The sequence below is a fragment of the Carya illinoinensis genome, chromosome 8, assembly GCF_018687715.1.
Source record: "Carya illinoinensis cultivar Pawnee chromosome 8, C.illinoinensisPawnee_v1, whole genome shotgun sequence".
Taxonomy (NCBI): Eukaryota; Viridiplantae; Streptophyta; class Magnoliopsida; order Fagales; family Juglandaceae; genus Carya; species Carya illinoinensis.
This window is the reverse complement of record NC_056759.1, coordinates 6,250,086-6,270,948: the sequence shown is the minus strand read 5'-3', so window position 1 is coordinate 6,270,948 and position 20,863 is coordinate 6,250,086. Positions and strand designations below refer to the sequence as shown.

At 39.9% G+C, this 20,863-nt stretch overlaps 1 protein-coding gene across 3 annotated transcripts; it reads left to right on the top strand.

The window, feature by feature from the left end:
* Positions 1 to 68: 68 nt before the first annotated feature.
* Positions 69 to 19,957, top strand: LOC122318381 (E3 ubiquitin-protein ligase UPL2-like). Of its 3 annotated transcripts, none has more exons than XM_043135669.1 (17): positions 69 to 372; positions 580 to 713; positions 5,467 to 5,562; positions 5,646 to 5,852; positions 6,021 to 12,576; positions 12,726 to 13,816; positions 13,914 to 14,213; positions 14,322 to 14,457; positions 15,032 to 15,309; positions 15,399 to 15,691; positions 16,127 to 17,246; positions 17,359 to 17,505; positions 17,620 to 17,700; positions 17,791 to 18,016; positions 18,151 to 18,290; positions 19,405 to 19,511; positions 19,626 to 19,957. In XM_043135669.1, exons 2-17 carry the CDS (start codon positions 618 to 620, stop codon positions 19,726 to 19,728), a joined length of 10,977 nt encoding a protein of 3,658 aa, XP_042991603.1. In that variant the 5' UTR covers positions 69 to 372; positions 580 to 617; the 3' UTR covers positions 19,729 to 19,957. The 3 variants fall into 3 exon arrangements, with proteins under 3 accessions (XP_042991603.1, XP_042991602.1, XP_042991604.1); XM_043135668.1 differs by having other exon boundaries at positions 70 to 372; positions 14,322 to 14,526; XM_043135670.1 differs by lacking the exons at positions 69 to 372; positions 580 to 713 and adding an exon at positions 4,471 to 4,488 and having other exon boundaries at positions 14,322 to 14,526.
* The last annotated feature ends 906 nt before the right edge of the window (positions 19,958 to 20,863 follow it).

Below are 20,863 nucleotides of genomic sequence, written 5' to 3'. Positions count from 1 at the left end.
TTAAAATTAAAAAAAAAAAAAAACGAATAGTTAAAAGAGATGGGCTTTGAATACAAAACCACATTATTCATAGTCAGAAGAGACTGACCCTGTCGTCGAGAGGGGGGTGTCGCAGGCTCGCAGCTATCACTAGATACTCGCGTTTTCTTCTTCTTCAAGGACATGAACATACAAACAAAGAAAAGCAACATTTTTTATTGAAAAGGCAGCGACCTTCTTACCCCAACGCTCCACACCTTCCGCAATCTTGGTTTAGCCTCTCTCTCTCTCTCTCTCTCTCTCTCTCTCTCTTCCTCCCCTCACTCTCAAATCCCATCTCTTTCTTATTCTCGGATGTGTATTCAGCAATCGCCCCTCTCTCTCCTCTTTCAGGTACCGTTGTACTCTCTATGTACACATCTGTCTGTTTATACTTGTATGCCTATATCCATAGTTTTAAGTATCCGATCTATCCGTAAATTTTAGAATCATATTATTGGGTTTTTCAAATTCAAGTTTAATTTTTGTAGGGTTTAGTTCCATCCTAGATTTTGCTTCTGTTTTTAATGTTTTGTGTATTTGTTTTCGCTTCTTTCTCAGAAAAGTAGGAGTTAGAAAGTAGTCAAGGACGGGGCGGGATGACGACCATAAGATCGAGCCTGCCATCGCGGCTGCGGCAACTTTTGTCCGGCGAGGGCTCCCTCGTTCCCTCTGTCAAACTGGACTCCGAGACCGTGAGTTTTCGTCCCTCCTATACTGAAAATTGTGTTTATGTGCGTGTGTATCTTTCCGCCTGTGGGTTTTGATTAGGGTTTTATGAGAATTGTCAGGGTTTTCGTTAACCTATGCATTCTGAACCGTTCCTATTTGATACAAGGTGGTCTTATGCTGTCATGTAACTTCTATCTAGAACATTTTTCATGGACTTTTTTTTTTTCTGTATGCCTTTCATTGAGTAATCGAATGTTAGGCTGGTGGTTCTGTTGACTATTTATCTAATTGGGCTATTTTTGTACTATGAATTTTCAAATATGGATAAAATGTTACTGCCATATGCCTTTTCTTTTTTTAGGATGTAATTTTATTCTGATTGAAAGGCTTTCTTCTTCTCTCTCTAATATCATGTGACTGGGATTTTTTTTTTTTTTTTTGGATACATAAGAAGTAAATTATATTGATATGAATGAAATAGGCATAGCCCATGTGCACAAGAAGTATACAGAAGAACACCTAAATACAGTCTAAATTAAAGACGAAAAGCCATGAACATTGTTTCCGTCAAGTACAATGGCTAAAAACCAAAGCATTAAAGTGTGCATAAAAAAGTTCTGAAATTCCAACTTGAGGACAGCTTTGAATTTCCTTCCAACAGGCCAATAAATCCACTACTCTCAATGGTATCACGCAGGCAACATCCACCCTTTTGAAAATCTCAGAAAGCATTTCTACGTACAAATATATGGCAATTTTGAAACACAAATTTTTCTTTCCAATTGTCAAAGATGGCTTTAGTTTAGTTTGTGATTTATGTACAAATATGTTTGTTTAATTTAGTTTTTAATTTCTCTATGCAATAAAGAAATGAAGTAAAGATACCACATTTTATTAAAAAGCATTAGTGGTGCAACCTAAGTACATGGGATGTATTTAAAGGGGAATGCCTAGTCAAAGGAAGGGAAGGGTGGCAAGAATTAGTATAAATCGATTTGGGATGATGTACTAGAAAAATGGAGTGAAAATTGGCTAGTTGGAAGAAGATGTATCTAACCAGAGGTGATAGGGTCACTTTAATCAAAAGTACCCTTTCTAACTTGCCAACCTACTATCTGTCACTCTTATTGCTTCCCACCAAGGTGGCTCATCGTATGGAGAAACTTCAACGGGATTTCTTGTGTGCGTGTTGTTTTTTGGGGGTGGAGAGAGAGGGGGGGGGGGGGGGGGATGAATGATGAGTTTAAATTCCACTTGGTAAAATGGGATTAACTTGGGCGATGCTAAAAAGGGTAATAGAGTTCCTAGCTTCTTGGCGAGGCATCCGGGGCAACTTTCAGATTGTAATAGTGTGGAAGATGATGGTCCCAATTTGTCTATGGTGGTGTATTTGGAGGAAGAGGAATGCAAGAATCTTTGAAGATTGAGAGCAGTCAATGGATGAGCTTAGAATTTTATTTTTCCATACTTTACTTCGTTGGTCAATTGTAATGATTTTAATGGCACATCTTTTCATAACTTAATTGTATCACTAAACTAGCATGCATTGGCGATGCTCTTGTATATGTCCCGTATACTTGTGCCTTTGTCTATTTCATGCTTAATAAAATGTTGTTTATTGAAAAAAAAAATATATACAAAAGAAGCAAAGCAGAAATAGTTGTGGACCGTAGTCCTCTCATACAAAGTCTTAATTATGGAAGCTTTTAACCATGGTAGTGTTCTTTTGCAATCTTCAAAGTTATAGGCATTGTGTTCCTTCCAAATTTGACATTCAGCACCAATTTTCCATCCTCTTCATGTCTGTGTGGTTTACCTACTCAAGCAACCATTAACTCCACCACTTGGAGTGGCATCACCTATTCTATCCCAAGAAGTTGGAAGATTGGTGCCCATAAGCCCTACACACTTCACATTGAAGCAACAAGTGGACTATTGTTCCCCCCCCACCACAACTTATCCATTGTCTGGTAATTAACAAGGAATATCCATCTTTCTACTAAACATGATGTATTGAACTTGTAATTCATTAGATTGGATTTGATTGGACGGTACTAACAAAATCAGCTGCAGTGCTAAACCCCATTTCATTTCAATAATTAGGCCATTCTTATCAAAATAATGCCACTCTTTAGGGAGCCTTGTTCTGCCATATACTTTTTTGGGGAAAGGAATGTACAGCTGGGGAGTGTAGGACATAATATGATGATATGATCTCAAGCTTCCTTCTCTTGGAATGGATCCGGCCCTTTTCATCAACATTCATGATAGAATGATATGATCTCAAACTTCCTTCTTTTGGACTGGATCCGCCCCATTTCATTCTCATGACTTACCCTCATTCTTAGTGAATATAGAAGATTGAGGAGCAAGCTGACCAATTCCACTTCCCAATCTTGTACAAATCTGATGAAGGAGATGTTACAATGTGGATTACCATTCGTAACTTAGAGAATTCAGCAACTGATGCCTCCTTGTAGGAAGAGATGCTAAACAGTTCCAAGTAGATTTCCTTCATTGCATGGACTGACAACCGCTTGCCATATAATGACCGAGTAAATAGAAACACGTCTTTGATGACCCCAAACCATTGGAAGACCAATTGAATAGATGATATTTATACTCACCCTCCACGCCACTTTATAGGAATTTCATTTGGAGCTTCTCAATACGCTTTGCCACACCTATCGAGACAGGAATGAGGGAAAAAAATTGAGTTAAGAGAGTGTTCTTGATCAGAACGATCTGGCCCCTTTTGACAAATATAGACGCATTCTGCCCAACTATTCACCTTTCCATTTTCTCAATAATATCATCCCATTGACAAAGGAATCAGGAGATCAATAATTTGATTTGCTCTCTAAATTCTTATCTCAAAAGAGGTAGCTCAAACAAGGGCAAAGCAAAAGGTAAGGGGCTTGAGGAATTTTAAATGAAGCCAAGATCTTGTCATGGAATGTGAGAGGGTTAAATGATAGGGCGAAGAGATTGAAGGTTCATAACTCAAGGAATGGAAGGCAGATATTGTGAGCTTCCAAGAACTAAATTGCTAGTCGTGAGAAGGGTCATAATGCGTAGTTTATGTAGTAGTCAATAGGGTTTTTGGAGGAATTGTGCTTATGTGGGATAGCAGGGTTGTGGAGGAGCGTGAGGAATATGTAGGTGAATATGCAAGTATTTTCATACAATTGTTTTTTTTTTCCTTGAATTTTACTCTTAGCTCCCAATTGTATGAACATTGAAAAATGTTTGAAGATAACTTTGAATGGATGTTTATGGGCCGAATATTGATAGTGGGAGGAGATGACTTTGGAAGGAATTGGTTGGATTGACGACTTGGACAATCCTGTGGTTTCTTTTTTTCCTTTTCCTTTGAAGTGGTCAATCTCGAGGTTTATAGGCATTGATTAGTATTACTTGGTTCTCGAGCATGGGGTTTAACCATTATATCCACGTTCAAATGGGATTTTATGAGTTCATTTTTTACTTGATCTAGACCTTATGGGTATTCCATTCGAAGGCGGCAGCTTTATGTGGTCCAATAACTGGGCCAACCAAACCTAGTAAGAATTCTTAGAAGAGGCTTCCCTGATTATGGTTAGATCATTTTCCCTTGATACTTGACTGTGATGGTGTAGCTAGGCAAGAGGGTATTTCAAATTTGAGAACATGTGGCGAAAAGCTAAGGGCTTTGTGCAAAAAGTGGATCAGCGTTAGCTGTTATAAAACTACAATGGTTCCCCTGAGTTTTGTGTTGGCAAGCAAGTTGAAAGCTTTAAAGCAAGATTGGGAAAAATGGTAGGTTCAGCTTTAAAGCTAAGGATTTATTTATTTTCTTTATTTTTTAATTTTATGAACTTCTGAACCATTCATGATCGTGCAGCTTTGGAATGTGGTAAGTTCAGACTTAACTGGTGTCATTTTAACATAATGACAACACGTTTTTTTTATTTTTTATTTTTGGATTGGGACCGGGTGTCTAGGAACAGTGTCCCAACTAATCCCGGGGGTGTGTAGGCCCTTGGCAATGAGTTTCCCGCAAGTGCACCTTTGGTAATTCAAGGGGAAAATCCCCCAGTCTGATGACCCTTAGAGATTGTTTGCATCAAGGGGATTTGAACCTTAGACCTGGGGGGAGCATACCCCCAAGCCCAAGGCCTTTACCACTTGAGCCAACCCCTAGGGGTTAAATTGTATACCTGGCACATTTTTTTCTGAAATAGCTCATATTGATGGTGGTTTTTTCCCTTTTAAGTCTTTGCCAATGGTTGTCAGGTCAAATGGTCTCTTGTCCTCCACTTGGAGTGATTGTGATTTAAATCTGGCATGGGTGGCTGAGTTGAATTGAAAAAGAAAAAAGAAAAAGATTGTTGCACATACTATTAGATATGACCAAAACAAAGTCAGAAAATTGGCATTACTGTAGTGTTGAATTTACCGATGATGCCATTGCAGTGATGTATGCAGGTTTTCTAGCTGTACTTGGACTGTGCATCCCTTGCATGGCGTCAGGAATTGGAAGTTTTGGGTCCTTCACTCTAGTGACTACTGCTAGATTATCTTGGGTTGTATTAGATGAGATTATTTATCCAATATATATATATATTATATTTATGTATGGATGTAAGAATGGATTGGTTCCTTATGAGGATTGAATAAAGTTGCATAGGCCCTTTGCGTCCATTTTATTTTTATTTTACCCTTAACATGCTAAAAGAAAAATAATATGTATACCAAAAAAATGCTAAAAATTTTTCTCTTTATCATTGCTTGCAGCCTCCAAAAATCAAATTGTTTATCGATAAGGTGATCCAGTGTCCATTGCAAGATATAACAATACCTCTTTTGGGTTTTCAATGGGAGTATGGTAAGGTAATAGAATGCTACTTCTGCTAGTACTGCTGTGCATAGTTTTTTTTTTTTTTTTATTTGCTTATTTTTTTGTTGCTTTTCAGGGTAACTTTCACCATTGGAGACCGCTGTTTCTGCACTTTGATACATACTTCAAGACATACCTTTCTTCTAGGAATGACCTCCTGTTATCAGATAAAATTTTAGAAGGTGATAGTCTATTTCCCAAGCAGGCAGTTCTACAAATTTTACGAGTGATGCAAACAATTCTTGAGAATTGCCATAACAAGAGTTCATTTGATGGCTTAGAGGTATGTTGATTTTAGTGTCACAGGTCATGTTTAATGTCTAGATTTGGGTATGAAACTAATTGCCTGGATCTCTTATTTCAAGGCATGTTAGCTTTAGGTGGTATTATGCTTATATGAGCATCTGCTACTAGTTCTTGCCTGATATGTTATACTGTTTGTCCTCTTCAGAATTTCAAGCTCCTGCTTTCATCAACTGACCCAGAGATTCTTATAGCTACACTTGAAACTCTATCTGCACTAGTGAAAATAAACTCCTCTATGTTGCATGGAGGGGGAAAGTTGATTGGTTGTGGCTCAGTAAACAGCTCTCTCTTGTCTCTAGCCCAAGGATGGGGAAGCAAGGAGGAGGGTTTGGGTTTGTATTCATGTGTAATGGCAAACGAGAGAACCCAAGAAGAAGGGCTTTGTTTGTTCCCAGCTGATTTAGAAAATGACTGTGACAAGTCTAACTGCAGGATAGGCTCTACTCTCTATTTTGAGATGCACGGGCTTAATGCTCAAAGAAGCAAGGAAAATAGCAATCAAAATACTTCTAGCTTGAGAGTTATACATATACCGGATCTTCATTTACAGGAGGAGGATGATCTCTCACTGTTGAAACAGTGCATTGAGCAATATAATGTACCTACCGAGCTACGGTTTTCATTGTTGACAAGAATTAGATATGCTCATGCCTTCCGTTCTCGCAGAATATGCAGGCTGTACAGCAGGATTTGCCTTCTTGCATTCATTGTGCTTGTTCAGTCTAGTGATGCTCATGATGACCTTGTTTCATTTTTTGCTAATGAGCCAGAGTATACGAATGAGTTAATCAGGATTGTGCGGTCTGAGGAAGCTGTTTCTGGAACCATTAGGACACTTGCAATGCTTGCCCTGGGAGCTCAATTAGCTGCATACATGTCTTTTCATGAGCGGGCACGGATTTTGAGTGGATCTAGTATCAGTTTTGCTGGCGGTAACCGGATGATACTCCTGAATGTGCTCCAGCGGGCTGTTTTATCGCTGAAGGTCTCCAATGATCCATCATCTCTTGCCTTTGTTGAAGCACTTCTTCAGTTCTATTTGCTTCATGTTGTTTCATCCTCGAGTTCTGGGAGTAATATTAGGGGGTCAGGCATGGTTCCTACGTTCCTACCATTTTTGGAGGATTCTGATCCTACACACATGCATCTGGTCTGTTATGCTGTTAAAACTCTACAAAAGCTCATGGATTACAGTAGTTCAGCTGTTTCCCTGTTTAAAGAGTTGGGGGGAGTGGAGCTTTTGGCTCAGAGACTGCAAATAGAAGTAAATAGGGTTATCGGTTTGACTGGGGCTCTTGAAAACTCGATGATCATTAGTGAGAGCTCCAGAAACGGTGATGATCAGCTGTACTCCCAGAAGAGGCTCATTAAGGTTTCACTGAAGGCGCTTGGATCTGCTACATATGCTCCTACTAACACTACCAGATCCCAACATTCCCATGATAGTTCTTTACCTGCTACTCTTACGTTGATATTTGGCAATATAGATAAATTTGGGGGTGATATTTATCACTCAGCAGTGACTGTTATGAGCGAGATGATCCACAAAGACCCAACTTGTTTTCCTGTTTTGTTTGAAATGGGTCTTCCAGCTGCTTTTTTATCATCGATAGCAGCTGGTATACGTCCTTCATCAAAGGCTCTTACATGTGTTCCTAATGGTCTTGGTGCCATTTGTCTTAATGAAAAAGGCTTAGAGGCAGTGAAAGAAACTTCAGCATTACGGTTCCTTGTTGACATTTTCAGCAGTAAGAAATATGTTACACCAATGAATGATGCTATTGTTCCTTTGGCAAATGCAGTGGAAGAGCTTTTGCGCCATGTATCTTCTTTGAGAAGCACTGGTGTTGATACAATCATAGAAATTGTTAACAAAGTTGCTTCTTTTGGGGACAGTAGCTGCTCAGGATCATCTGGGAAATTGAATGAGAGCACTTCAATGGATATGGATTCTGAAGACAAAGGCAACGAAAGCCATTGCTGTTTGGTTGGTGCAGTTGATTCGGCTTCAGGAGGGATCAACGATGAGCAGTTCATTCAACTTTGCATCTTTCATTTGATGGTACTGGTTCACAGGACTATGGAAAACTCTGAAACATGTCGGCTATTTGTGGAGAAGTCAGGAATTGAAGCCTTAATGATGCTTCTTTTACGGCCTAGTATTGCACAGTCATCTGATGCAATGTCTATTGCTTTGCATAGCACCATGGTTTTCAAGGGTTTTACTCAGAATCACTCTACTCCACTGGCACATGCTTTCTGTTCCTCTCTCAGAGACCATCTAAAAATAGCTTTGACTGGATTTGTAGTCGTTTCAGGGACCTTTTTGCCAGATCCAAATATGCCACAGGATGATAGAATCTTTTCTGCACTTTTTCTTGTGGAGTTCCTTCTATTTCTTGCTGCCTCAAAAGACAACCGTTGGGCGAGTGCGTTGCTTGCAGAATTTGGACATGGTAGCAAGGATGTTCTGGAAGATATTGGGAGGGTCCATCGAGAAGTTCTGTGGCATATTTCTCTTCTTGAAGATGCCAAGCCTGAAGTGGAGGATGATGGTGCTGCTTCTACATCTGACTCACAACAGTCTGAATTGGTTACAAATGAAACTCAAGACCAAAGATTCAACTCTTTCAGGCAGTTCCTCGATCCATTATTGAGGAGGAGGACATCGGGGTGGAGTATTGAATCCCAGTTTTTTGACATTTTAAACACATACCGTGATCTTGGTCGTGCCTCTAGTTCCCAACAAAGACGTGCCAATAGTTCTTCAAACTTGCGATTTGGAGCTGGTAATCAAGTCCATCATTCTGCTTCTTCAGATGCTGCTGGAGATGTTAGTAAGCAGAGATCCTACCATACTTCTTGCTGCGACATGATGAGGTCTCTTTCTTTTCACATTACCCATTTGTTTCAAGAGTTGGGGAAGGTAATGTTGCTTCCCTCTCGTCGACGGGATGATATTTTGAATGTTTCTCCTTCATCAAAATCAGTGGCTTCTACTGTTGCATCTATTGCTCTGGATCACATGAATTTTGGGGGTCATGTTAATCCTTCTGGAACCGAGGCATCCATATCAACAAAGTGCCGATACTTTGGAAAGGTTATCGATTTCATTGATGGCTTTCTACTGGACAGGCCAGATTCCTGTAATCCTGTTTTACTGAATTGCTTGTATGGACATGGTGTAATTCAATCAGTTTTGACAACATTTGAAGCTACCAGTCAATTGCTGTTTGCTGTGAACCGCACTCCCGCATCTCCCATGGAAACTGATGATGGGATCTTAAAGCAGGATGAAAAGGGAGTTACTGATAATTCATGGATTTATGGTCCTCTATCTAGCTATGGGAAACTCATGGACCACTTGGTGACCTCATCTTTTATATTAACCCCGTTTACAAAACACTTGCTTGCCCAACCTCTAACAAATAGCAATGTTCCCTTTCCACGGGATGCTGAGATTTTTGTGAAGGTTCTCCAGTCCATGGTGCTGAAGGCAGTGCTTCCTGTTTGGACTCACCCCTACTTTGTTGATTGCAGTAATGATTTAATTACTTTGGTAATTTCTATAATTAGGCATGTCTATTCTGGGATTGAAGTGAAAAACGTCAGTAGCAACACTGGTGCTCGCTTAACTGGACCTCCTCCTAATGAGACTGATATTTCAACAATTGTAGAGATGGGTTTTTCCAGGTCTCGTGCGGAGGAAGCTCTCAGGCGAGTTGGGTCAAATAGTGTGGAATTGGCAATGGAGTGGTTGTTCTCCCATCCAGAGGATGCTCAAGAAGATGACGAACTTGCTCGTGCACTTGCCATGTCCCTTGGGAATGCTGCATCAGACACAAAGGAAGTGAGCACAAATGAAGATACTCAACAGCTTGAAGAAGAGATGGTGCAACTTCCTCCTGTTGAGGAGTTGTTATCTACATGTACTCGGCTCCTGCAGACGAAGGAATCTATTGTTTTTCCAGTTCGAGACCTGCTCATGATGATATGCTCCCAAAATGATGGACAATATAGGTCAAATGTCATCTCCTTTCTTGTTGATCGGCTGAAGGATTGTACTTTGATTTCTGAAAGCGAAAATGCTGCCATGGTATCTAGTCTTTTTCATGTTCTTGCTCTACTTTTTCATGAAGATGAAGTGTCACGAGAACTTGCCACAATGAATGGTCTGGTTGCAGTTGCTGCAGATCTACTTTTGCAATGGTGTTCTGGATCAGTTGGAATGGAGAAATGCCAGGTTCCTATGTGGGTGACAACTGCTTTTCTTGCTGTTGATCGGCTGTTGCAGGTGAATAAAAAATTGAACTCTGAAATTGTGGAGCAGTTGAAGCAGGACACTGCTAATAACCACCAAACATCTCTCACCATTGATGAGGATAAGCAAACCAGGTTGCGGTCCGCATTGGGATTAGTTCCGAAGCATACTGATATAAATGAGCAGAAGAGACTTATTGAGATTGCTTGCAGTTGTATCAGGAACCAGCTTCCCGCTGAGACAATGCATGCTGTTCTCCAACTGTGCTCTACTCTCACTAGAACTCATTCTGTTGCTATTAGTTTTCTTGATGCTGGGGGACTGAGTTTACTGCTTTCTTTGCCAACAATTAGCCTCTTTCCTGGGTTTGATAATGTGGCTGCTAATATCATCCGTCATATTCTTGAAGATCCGCAAACCCTACAGCAAGCAATGGAATCTGAGATAAGGCACAGCTTTGTGGCTGCCACCAATAGACATACGAATGGAAGGATCCCTGCACGTAACTTCCTGTCAAATTTAAATTCCGTCATTTCACGGGATCCAGTGGTCTTTATGCAGGCTGCTCAGTCTGTTTGCCAAGTTGAGATGGTCGGTGAAAGGCACTATATTGTCTTGCTGAAAGATCATGACAAAGACAAGTACAAAGAGAAGGAGAAGGAGAAGGAGAAATCACTGGAGAAAGATAAACAACAAACTGCTGATGGGAAAGTTGCTTCAAGTAATGTGAATCCAGTTGCTTCTGGGAATGGGCATGGAAAACTTAATGATACAAATTTAAAGAGTGTCAAAGTTCATAGAAAATCTCCACAGAGCTTTATAAACGTGATTGAGCTTCTTTTAGATTCTGTCTGTACTTTTGTTCCTCCCCTGAAAGATGATGTGGTTTCAGATGTCCTTGATCCATCGTCAACTGACATGGACATTGATGCTGCAGCTATTAAGGAGAAAGGAAAAGCCGTTGCCACTATGCCTGAAGAGAATAATCAAGCCAATGGGGATGAAGCTTCTGCGTCACTTGCAAAAATTGTATTCATATTAAAGCTTTTGACGGAGATTATGCTGATGTATGCTTCATCTGTTCACATTTTGCTTCGGAAGGATGCTGAAGTTAGTAGTTGCCGTTGTCCTCAACAAAAAGGTCCTGCTGGTGTGTATGCTGGTGGAATATTCCATCACATTCTTCACAAGTTTCTTCCATATTCTCGGAGTTTAAAAAAGGACAAGAAAATAGATGGTGACTGGAGGCATAAACTAGCAACCAGGGCTAGCCAGTTTTTGGTGGCATCTTGTGTCCGTTCCACTGAAGCAAGAAGGAGAGTTCTAACAGAGAGCAATTATATATTCAATGACTTTGTTAATTCGTGCAATGGTTTTAGCCCGCCAGGAAACAATATACCAGCTTTTGTCGATCTGCTTAATGATGTACTAGGTGCTCGTTCACCTACTGGTTCATACATTTTAGCAGAAGCTTCTGCCACTTTCATAGATGTTGGTCTGGTTAGGTCATTGACTCAAACTCTTCAAGTTTTGGATCTGGACCATGCTGACTCACCTAAAGTTGTTACTGGTCTAATTAAAGCTCTGGAGTTGGTAACAAAGGAATATATCCATTCTGCTGATTCCAACATAGAGAAGGATGATAATTCAACAAAAACTCCCGATCTTACTGAATCTGCAAGAATGGATAATAGTGGTGATGTATCTCAGTCTGTGGAAGCTGCAGCTCAGTTCAATCCTGATTCTGTGCCAGCTGACAACATTGGGTCGTATAATGCTGTCCAACCTTACGGTGGCTCTGAGGCTGTTACAGATGACATGGAACACGATCAAGATCTTGATGGAGGTTTTGGTCCTGCTAATGGGGATGACTATATGCATGAAACCTCTGATGATGTGAGGGGTCTTGAAAATGGAATTGATACGGTGGGAATACAATTTGAAATCCGTCGTGGACAAGAAAATATTGATGAAGATGATGATGAGGAGATGTCTGGGGATGATGGGGATGAAGTGGATGAAGATGAAGATGAGGATGAGGAGGAACATAATGATCTGGAAGAAGATGAAGTCCACCATCTTCCCCATCCTGACACAGATCAAGATGATCATGAAATTGATGATGATGATTTTGATGAAGAAATAATGGAGGAAGAAGAGGATGACGAGGATGATGAGGATGGAGTAATACTGAGGCTGGAGGAGGGCATAAATGGAATAAATGTTTTAGACCATATTGAGGCTTTTGGTAGAGACAATAGTTTTTCCAATGAAGCTCTCCATGTGATGCCAGTTGAAGTTTTTGGTTCTAGACGCGAAGGGCGTACTACATCCATCTACAGTCTTTTGGGCAGAAGTGGTGACAGTGTTACCCCGTCAAGGCATCCTCTTCTACTGGCACCTTCTTCATCTGTGCACTCAGCTGCTCCTCGGCAATCTGGTAAGCTTCTTCTAGGGATGGTTTTTAGACCTTGAAATAATTGAATTCTTACTACAGTTTCTGTTGTTACCTGTATTTTAGCTTAATTGTTTCCTCTAGGTTTAATATTTGGCATTCTTGGTCTCTGATACTGGAACACATTGCTGCAGAGAATGCACGTGACATGGTCTTTGCAGATAGGAACTTGGAGAGCACCTCGTCACGCTTGGATTCTATTTTCCGTTCCCTGAGGGATGGGCGCCATGGACACCGTTTGAACTTGTGGGTGGATGATAACCAGCCAAGTGGTGGATCAAATGCAGGTTTAGTGCCACATGGCCTTGAAGAGCTGCTAGTTTCCCAATTGAGACGACCAGCCCTTGAGCAGCCTTCTGACCAGAACACAATGGCACAGGATCCTAAAAACAAAGATGAAGTTTGCCAGTTGCAAGAAACAGAAGCAGGTGCAAGGACCAACTTTTCTTTTGAAAACAATGAAACTAGTAGCATGCCACCTTCAACTGTTGAAATTGATAGCTCTGGCAATGCTGATCTGAGGCCTGCCGCAAGTGAACCTCTACATGGAACTGATGCAGCCAGCTCGCAATTGCAATCTGTTGAAATGCAGTTTGAACACAATGATGCAGCTGTACGGGATGTTGAAGCTGTGAGCCAAGCAAGCAGTGGAAGTGGGGCGACCTTGGGTGAGAGCCTTCGAAGCCTTGATGTCGAAATTGGAAGTGCCGATGGCCATGATGATGGTGGAGAAAGGCAAGCTTCTGCAGATAGAATGCCCTTGGGTGATCAACAGGCAGCTCGCTCTAGAAGGACAAATGTCTCTTTTGTGAATTCTACACCTGTTGATGGAAGAGATGTGTCCCTTCATAGTGTGACTGAAGTTTCAGAAGGTTCCAGCCTAGAAGCGGATCAGGCTGGTCCGGCAGCAGAGCAGCAACTCAACCGTGATGCTGGTCCTGGAGCAATTGATCCTGCATTCCTGGATGCTCTTCCAGAGGAGCTGCGTGCTGAGGTTCTTTCAGCTCAACAGGGTCAAGCAGCTCCGCCCTCAAATGCTGAACCACAAAATTCCGGAGATATTGATCCAGAATTTCTTGCAGCCCTTCCCCCTGACATACGAGCAGAAGTTCTGGCACAGCAGCAAGCACAAAGGCTACATCAATCTCAGGAACTGGAAGGTCAACCTGTTGAAATGGACACGGTCTCAATAATTGCAACTTTTCCTTCAGATTTGCGAGAAGAGGTACATTGGTTTTTGGAGTGTCCTTTATTCATTACTCGTAAAACCAAATGTAGAATTGAAATGAGCCTCTTCAATTTTTTGTCTGTTTTATCATCAGGTTCTCTTAACTTCATCTGATGCTATCCTTGCAAATCTGACGCCAGCTCTTGTTACGGAGGCAAACAGGTTGCGTGAAAGATTTGCACACCGTTACAGTCGCACCCTTTTTGGTATGTACTCTAGGAATCGCAGAGGTGAAACTCCAAGAAGAGGTGATGGTATAGGGTCCAGCCTGGAAAGAGCCGGGGGAAGCATTGCCCGTAGGTCAATGGGAGCTAAGCTAGTTGAAGCCGATGGAGCTCCTTTAGTTGATACAGATGCTCTGCATGCCATGATTAGGTTGCTTCGTGTAGTGCAGGTATAATCTTGGTTATTTAGATATGCCCTTTTTTTTTTATAGGTATTTAGATATGTCCTATATGTCTATTCTTTATGAACTATGCATTTATGGACATAAATATTGCAGCCACTGTACAAAGGTCAGCTGCAGAGGCTGCTTCTGAATTTATGTGCTCATCATGAAACCAGAAGTTCTATGGTGAAGATTCTCATGGACATGTTAATGCTTGATACAAGAAAGCATGTTAACAACTTGAGTGCTGGTGAGCCTTCTTATCGGCTTTATGCTTGTCAGAGTAATGTGATGTATTCACGTCCTCAGTCTTTTGATGGTAAGACCCCTTATTTAATCTACTCCTTTGATGGGCAAGTTTTGGTTGCCCTTCCTGTAATTACTAGAGTCGAGCTGTTTTCAAGAATGGGTGGAACATGGTCTTGGATTTTCTGTTGAGGAGATATATGTGATAAGAGCTCCTGGTGCCTCAAAGGTTGCCCTGGTCACCCAGTGTTGAATAGGGTGTTATATCTGATGTTTTATCCAAGTTTATTTCCCAGTTTGAGTTTTGCCATGAGAGAGTTTAAATCTTTGTTTATCATTCAAATAGACAGGAAAGAAGCATGAAAGAAATTAAATTTCTTTTGTATTTTCATTTTTTTTTTTCTGGTTTGTATGCTTGATATATTTTTGCTGATGTTCAAAAGACTTCTTTTCTGTAGTATCAGGGATTTATGCATTAAAAATAAATAAAAAAATTTCTAATGTTTTTAGTGGTTTTGACATGTGGCAGTAGCATGCAACTTGCCATTAGCTTCTTATGAACCTTTTTGTTCTTATAGGTGTTCCTCCCTTGGTGTCTCGGCGTATTCTTGAAACTCTTACTTATTTGGCTCGTAATCACCCATCAGTGGCAAAGATTTTGCTTCAGTTTAGGTTGCCTCGACCTGCTGTTCTGGAGACACAAAATACTGATCGGGCACGGGGTAAAGCTGTGATGGTTGTTGAAGATGATGGAATGGATAGGAGTGATCATGGGAAAGGATATATATCCATTTCGTTGCTTTTGAACCTCTTAAATCAACCCCTTTATTTGAGGAGTATAGCCCATCTTGAACAGGTGATGTTTTGCATGAAGTTTTATTTGGTTTTCTTACAATTGTTAATTTAGATGTGTTCATTAGGCTTTACCGTCTGGTTCTTTTTCAGCTTCTTAACTTATTGGAGGTCATCATTAATAATGCTGAAAGTAAATCAGTATCTGACAAATCTCGGGCATCTGCATCTGAGCAACCATCTGGTCCAGAAAGTGTAACATCAGATGTTGGAATAAGTAGAGAATCTGGTCAAATTTCTTCAGATGTTGCAGCATCGTCCAAGGACACTGATATCTCCAAGCTCAGCACCACTGGTGTGTGCAAGGAATTTGATCCGCAAGCTGTATTGCTTAACCTACCACAAGCAGAACTCCGACTTCTATGCTCATTGCTTGCACGAGAGGGGTATGATGCTGCTTTTGGCCTATTAAATTTCATTTTTTGTGGTATTATATCGTATGAATTGTTATACCTTTGAATACCAAAAGCTTGATTGTTGGATTTCTATTCATTTTTTAGTATTGTCCATTCTGTTTCCAGTTCCATACATTCATCTATATGTTTGGGCAATTACATTTTTGTTGGAAAGCTTCTGTTACGTATTTTGTTTGGTTCACACATCACTCATTCTGTGTCCAGACTTTTATAGTGGTCATGTTCCTTGCTTATTCATCCAACAATCAATGCATAATCAACAAATAATTCTCTGATGCCCGTACTGTAGATTCTATTAATTCATTGTGACAGCCTGCATTAGACATTTGGTTTGAATTCTTCATTGAGAGTGGATGTGATTTTGACCTTGTACATTTGGCTTAACAAATTACATGATACACCCAGACTGTCAGACAATGCATATACTCTAGTGGCGGAGGTAATGAAGAAGTTGGTGGCAAATGCTCCAACTCATTGTCATCTGTTTGCTACTGAGCTTACTGGGGCCATTCAAAACTTGACTTCATCTGCTGTAGATGAGTTACACATGTTTGGTGAAGCTGTGGAAGCACTCCTCAGCACAACATCCTCTGGTGGAGCTGCAATATTAAGGGTTCTGCAGGCATTAAGCTCTCTTGTTGCTTCAATGAGTGAGAAAGAGAATGATCTACAAATTATTCCTGAAAAGGAATATACAGCCGCTCTTTCTCAGGTGCGAGACATAAATGCAGCTTTGGAGCCTCTGTGGCTGGATCTGAGCACTTGCATAAGCAAAATAGAGACTTATTCAGACTCGGCACCTGATTTGTTGACTTCATCTAAAATGTCAGCCTCTAAACCCTCTGGTGCAGTGACTCCACTCCCTCCAGGCTCTCAGAACATCTTGCCATATATAGAATCTTTCTTTGTGGTGTGTGAGAAATTACATCCTATGCAGCCAGGGTCTAATGATGAATTTAGTATTGCTTTAGTTTCAGAGGTCGAAGATGCCACCACTTATGCTGGCCAGCAGAAAACCTCGGTGAATACTTTGAAAGTTGATGAAAAACACCTTGCTTTTGTGAAGTTCTCGGAGAAGCATAGGAAGCTGCTAAATGCTTTCATCAGGCAAAACCCTGGGTTGCTTGAGAAGTCCTTCTCCCTCATGCTAAAGGTTCCTAGATTTATTGACTTTGACAATAAGCGTGCTCACTTCAGATCAAAAATAAAGCATCAACATGACCATCGTCGCAGTCCTTTAAGAATTTCTGTAAGAAGAGCTTACATTCTTGAAGATTCATATAACCAGCTGCGTATGAGATCCACTCTAGATTTGAAAGGGAGGTTGACAGTTCACTTTCAAGGAGAGGAAGGTATTGATGCAGGTGGACTTACAAGGGAGTGGTATCAATTGCTATCCAGGGTTATCTTTGATAAGGGGGCACTACTTTTTACAACTGTGGGTAATGACTCGACATTTCAGCCAAACCCTAACTCTGTGTATCAAACAGAACATCTGTCATATTTCAAATTTGTTGGGCGAGTGGTAAGTATGTTTTAAAGTTGCTCTATTACTTGTGAAAAACGAATGTTTTAAAGTTGCTCTTATCCCATTGAGAATTGTTTGTATGTTTCCTACTTATTCCTCATCTTTTCAGGTTGGGAAAGCCCTTCTTGATGGGCAACTCTTGGATGTTCATTTCACTCGTTCATTCTACAAGCATATATTGGGGGTAAAAGTTACTTATCAAGACATTGAAGCCATTGATCCAGATTACTTTAAAAACCTTAAATGGATGCTTGAGGTAGGCTACATGCAACCGTGTGTGTGTGTGTGAGAGAGAGCACGCGTGCAGAGTTTCCCTCCATGTTTGGTAAGTGACAATTTGTTTTACTTTGTTTCTTGCTTGCCTTTGCAGAATGATATAAGTGATGTTCTGGATCTTACGTTTAGCATTGATGCTGATGAGGAGAAGCTGATATTGTATGAGAGGACAGAAGTAATGATTTTTCCATACTCCTTTAAGAACTTCATTTTCTCTGGGTAAAGATGTTAGTGTTTATATTTACATGTCGTGGATCTAATGCAGGTGACCGACTATGAGCTCATTCCTGGTGGACGGAATATTAAGGTTACCGGGGAGAATAAACACCAGTATGTTGATCTAGTTGCTAAGCACCGGTTGACAACTGCCATTCGTCCTCAAATAAATGCCTTTTTGGAAGGATTCAATGAATTAATTTGCAGGGAATTAATTTCTATCTTCAATGACAAGGAACTTGAATTACTGATTAGTGGGCTTCCTGATATTGATTGTAAGTTTCCTTCAAAATAGTTTATTCACCTTGTCTCCTTATAGAGAGGCATTCCGTCATTCTCCCCCATAAAAGACTGTAACAAGTACAAAATAATTCACCTCTGACAGAATGTTTTTGTACCTGTCTTTCAGTGGATGATATGAGGGTGAATACTGAGTATTCTGGGTACAGTCCTGCATCTCCTGTTATTCAGTGGTTTTGGGAAGTTGTTCAGGGTTTCAGCAAGGAGGATAAGGCTCGTCTTTTGCAGTTTGTGACTGGCACCTCTAAGGTATTTTTCCTCAATATTTTTTGAACTTAGTTTCTGGGAGATTTCTAAATAACATAACTATTTATTTTCATATGCAAATAACAGAACTCTTTATTTCAGAACACACCATCTTGGTCTGAATATACACATGGATTAGCCTGTTTGTGTGTTGGCGTTTTATTCAGCAGTTGGTCCCGTACATGTTATCATATAATTGCATAAATCTACAAGTTACTTCATATTCATGTTTAATCATCAAGTGATCCTATTTGTAAGTTTGAATGTTGGGTCCACGAAAGTATCAGCTTTGTCACAATGTACTTTCTTATTTAGAAATGTTATGCATCAAGTTGGACTGATTGCAGTGTACTTTGATTGCACTACTTACAGTTGTTTTTTGGGTTTAATGACTGAGCTACGCAACCAGGTGGAGGGGACTGGGTATGGGATCCCTCTTTTAGCCTGGTTTGGATACAGAGATGAGATAGGTTTTAGATGAAATATGAAAGTTGAATAAAATATTGTTAGAATATTATTTTTTAATATTATTATTGTTTTCGGATTTGAAAAAGTTGAATTGTTTATTATATTTTGTGTGGGAATTTGGAAAAGTTGTAATGATGAGATAAGATGAGATATTTTCTAAATCCAAACGGGGCAAGATTTCCCATCCTTGTATCGGTGGGATATAATCTGAAGTCCCTAATACACGTTGAGAAACTGTCATTTTTTTGGGTAAGTAGAAACGTTATCCTTTAACCATGTAATCATTTATTCTTAATTTCGTTTATTCCCATGACCTAGGTGGTTCAAATTTCTGTGTATATCTAATCTTTCTGGTCTTAAATTTTTTATCAATAAAAATTTTGTTTACCGATAAAAACTTTTTGGTCTTATAAAGCTCTCTTCTCATCCAATGCATATCTTATTGATCCACAATAGGGACAGACTTCATTTGCTTGTACCTTGATTGTACCGAATGATGCGTTTTATGTATGCTCCTCATTTTTGTGTGGATACATTTGGGAAAATGTGTACGTTTGAGCTTACCTGTTTGGTACACTGCCTTTTAAGTTAATATGGTAATGGTTTTGAGGCTTTGAGCACTCCACTCATCTTTCCAATTTTTTACCAGGTGCCTTTGGAAGGGTTCCGTGAACTTCAAGGAATTTCAGGCTCACAAAAGTTTCAGATACACAAGGCTTATGGCAGCCCGGATCACTTGCCTTCTGCTCATACTTGGTAATTTAAAAAAAAAAAAATATTCCTAATTGTCTTGATGTAATTTATTTACGTACTTGGTTTATTGTGAGTAGTAGCATTGTTTAATTGGTTCAAAATTCTTGATTCATGCAGTTTCAACCAGTTGGATCTACCGGAATATCCTTCAAAACAAAACTTGGAGGAAAGGCTATTACTTGCAATTCATGAAGGCAATGAGGGGTTTGGATTCGGTTGAGAATCATAATGGGAGGCATCAAGATAACCTTGTAGATAATACAGATTATGTCAAATGCTGCCATGAAAAGGAAGGAAGGAAGGAAGAAAGGGGGGGGGGGGGGGGGGGGGTGTGGGGTGTTGTGGAATTGGGTGTTAATTGTGGGACTTTGGGGGTAATGTAATGAAGGTTGATATATTGTATAGTCGTATATTTTCTATTGGAAATGCCTCTGGCAGTTTTTGATTTACCCATAATCTTCTTTATTTATTTATTTATTTATAAGTGATTAGCCCCCTCATCTTTTTAACATTCACTTGTGCAACTGCACCTCTCTCTCTCTGTGTTTGGTAATCTCGTGTGACGCAAATTATTAAAACGGAAATAAAAGGAGTAAACAACACTGCGGCCGTACTCTTTATCCACCAGAAAACACCATATCCTGGTTATGCTAGCAGTGAAAAACTAAGCCCTTGTCGGCCGAATGCTACTTTAAAGTGGATGCTTCGCAGAGATTTAACAAACATAAGTACTAGTTTGACTGCAAGATATGTCCCTCATTAGTCATTACACTTTAAAGCTGTGAAATGGATTTTGAATAGCACCTCAAATGATCTGTAAATAGTAGTATGAAGTAGTCTGACAACAGTCATATTTCCAAACAGATCCTAAGCAGTAAAAATCCTTGTGTTGCTATTATGAGTCATTAACCAAGTGCAATTTGGGAAAACTAACCCAGGTAATGAAGTAAAAGAACAGCCTATTTCAAACTTCTGGAAACATTTCCAACTACCAAGCCAAAATCTGACATATGCTCCCTCAATCCGGTTAAGAACCCAATCCGGTAACATAAGCAAAATATGGAGAAAAGGGAAGTTTAATGATGATTTAGCAATCAAAATGTCTTCAAATCATATCAGCATATAAGATATAGACATGAAAGCTATGTAAATTTTAGCAACAAAATGACAAAACTGCTATTTTTTTCAATGATAGTGGTGGCAAAAGTAAACAGTTATATCTTAAAACATATAGCGACAAGGTTGGTTGGAAACAAGAGTTCACACAATGAGAGATGATGAACAAACCAAACTGATCATGCAAAAACATTACAACTATCATGTAACAGCATAAATATCCCATGTTTACCTACTTG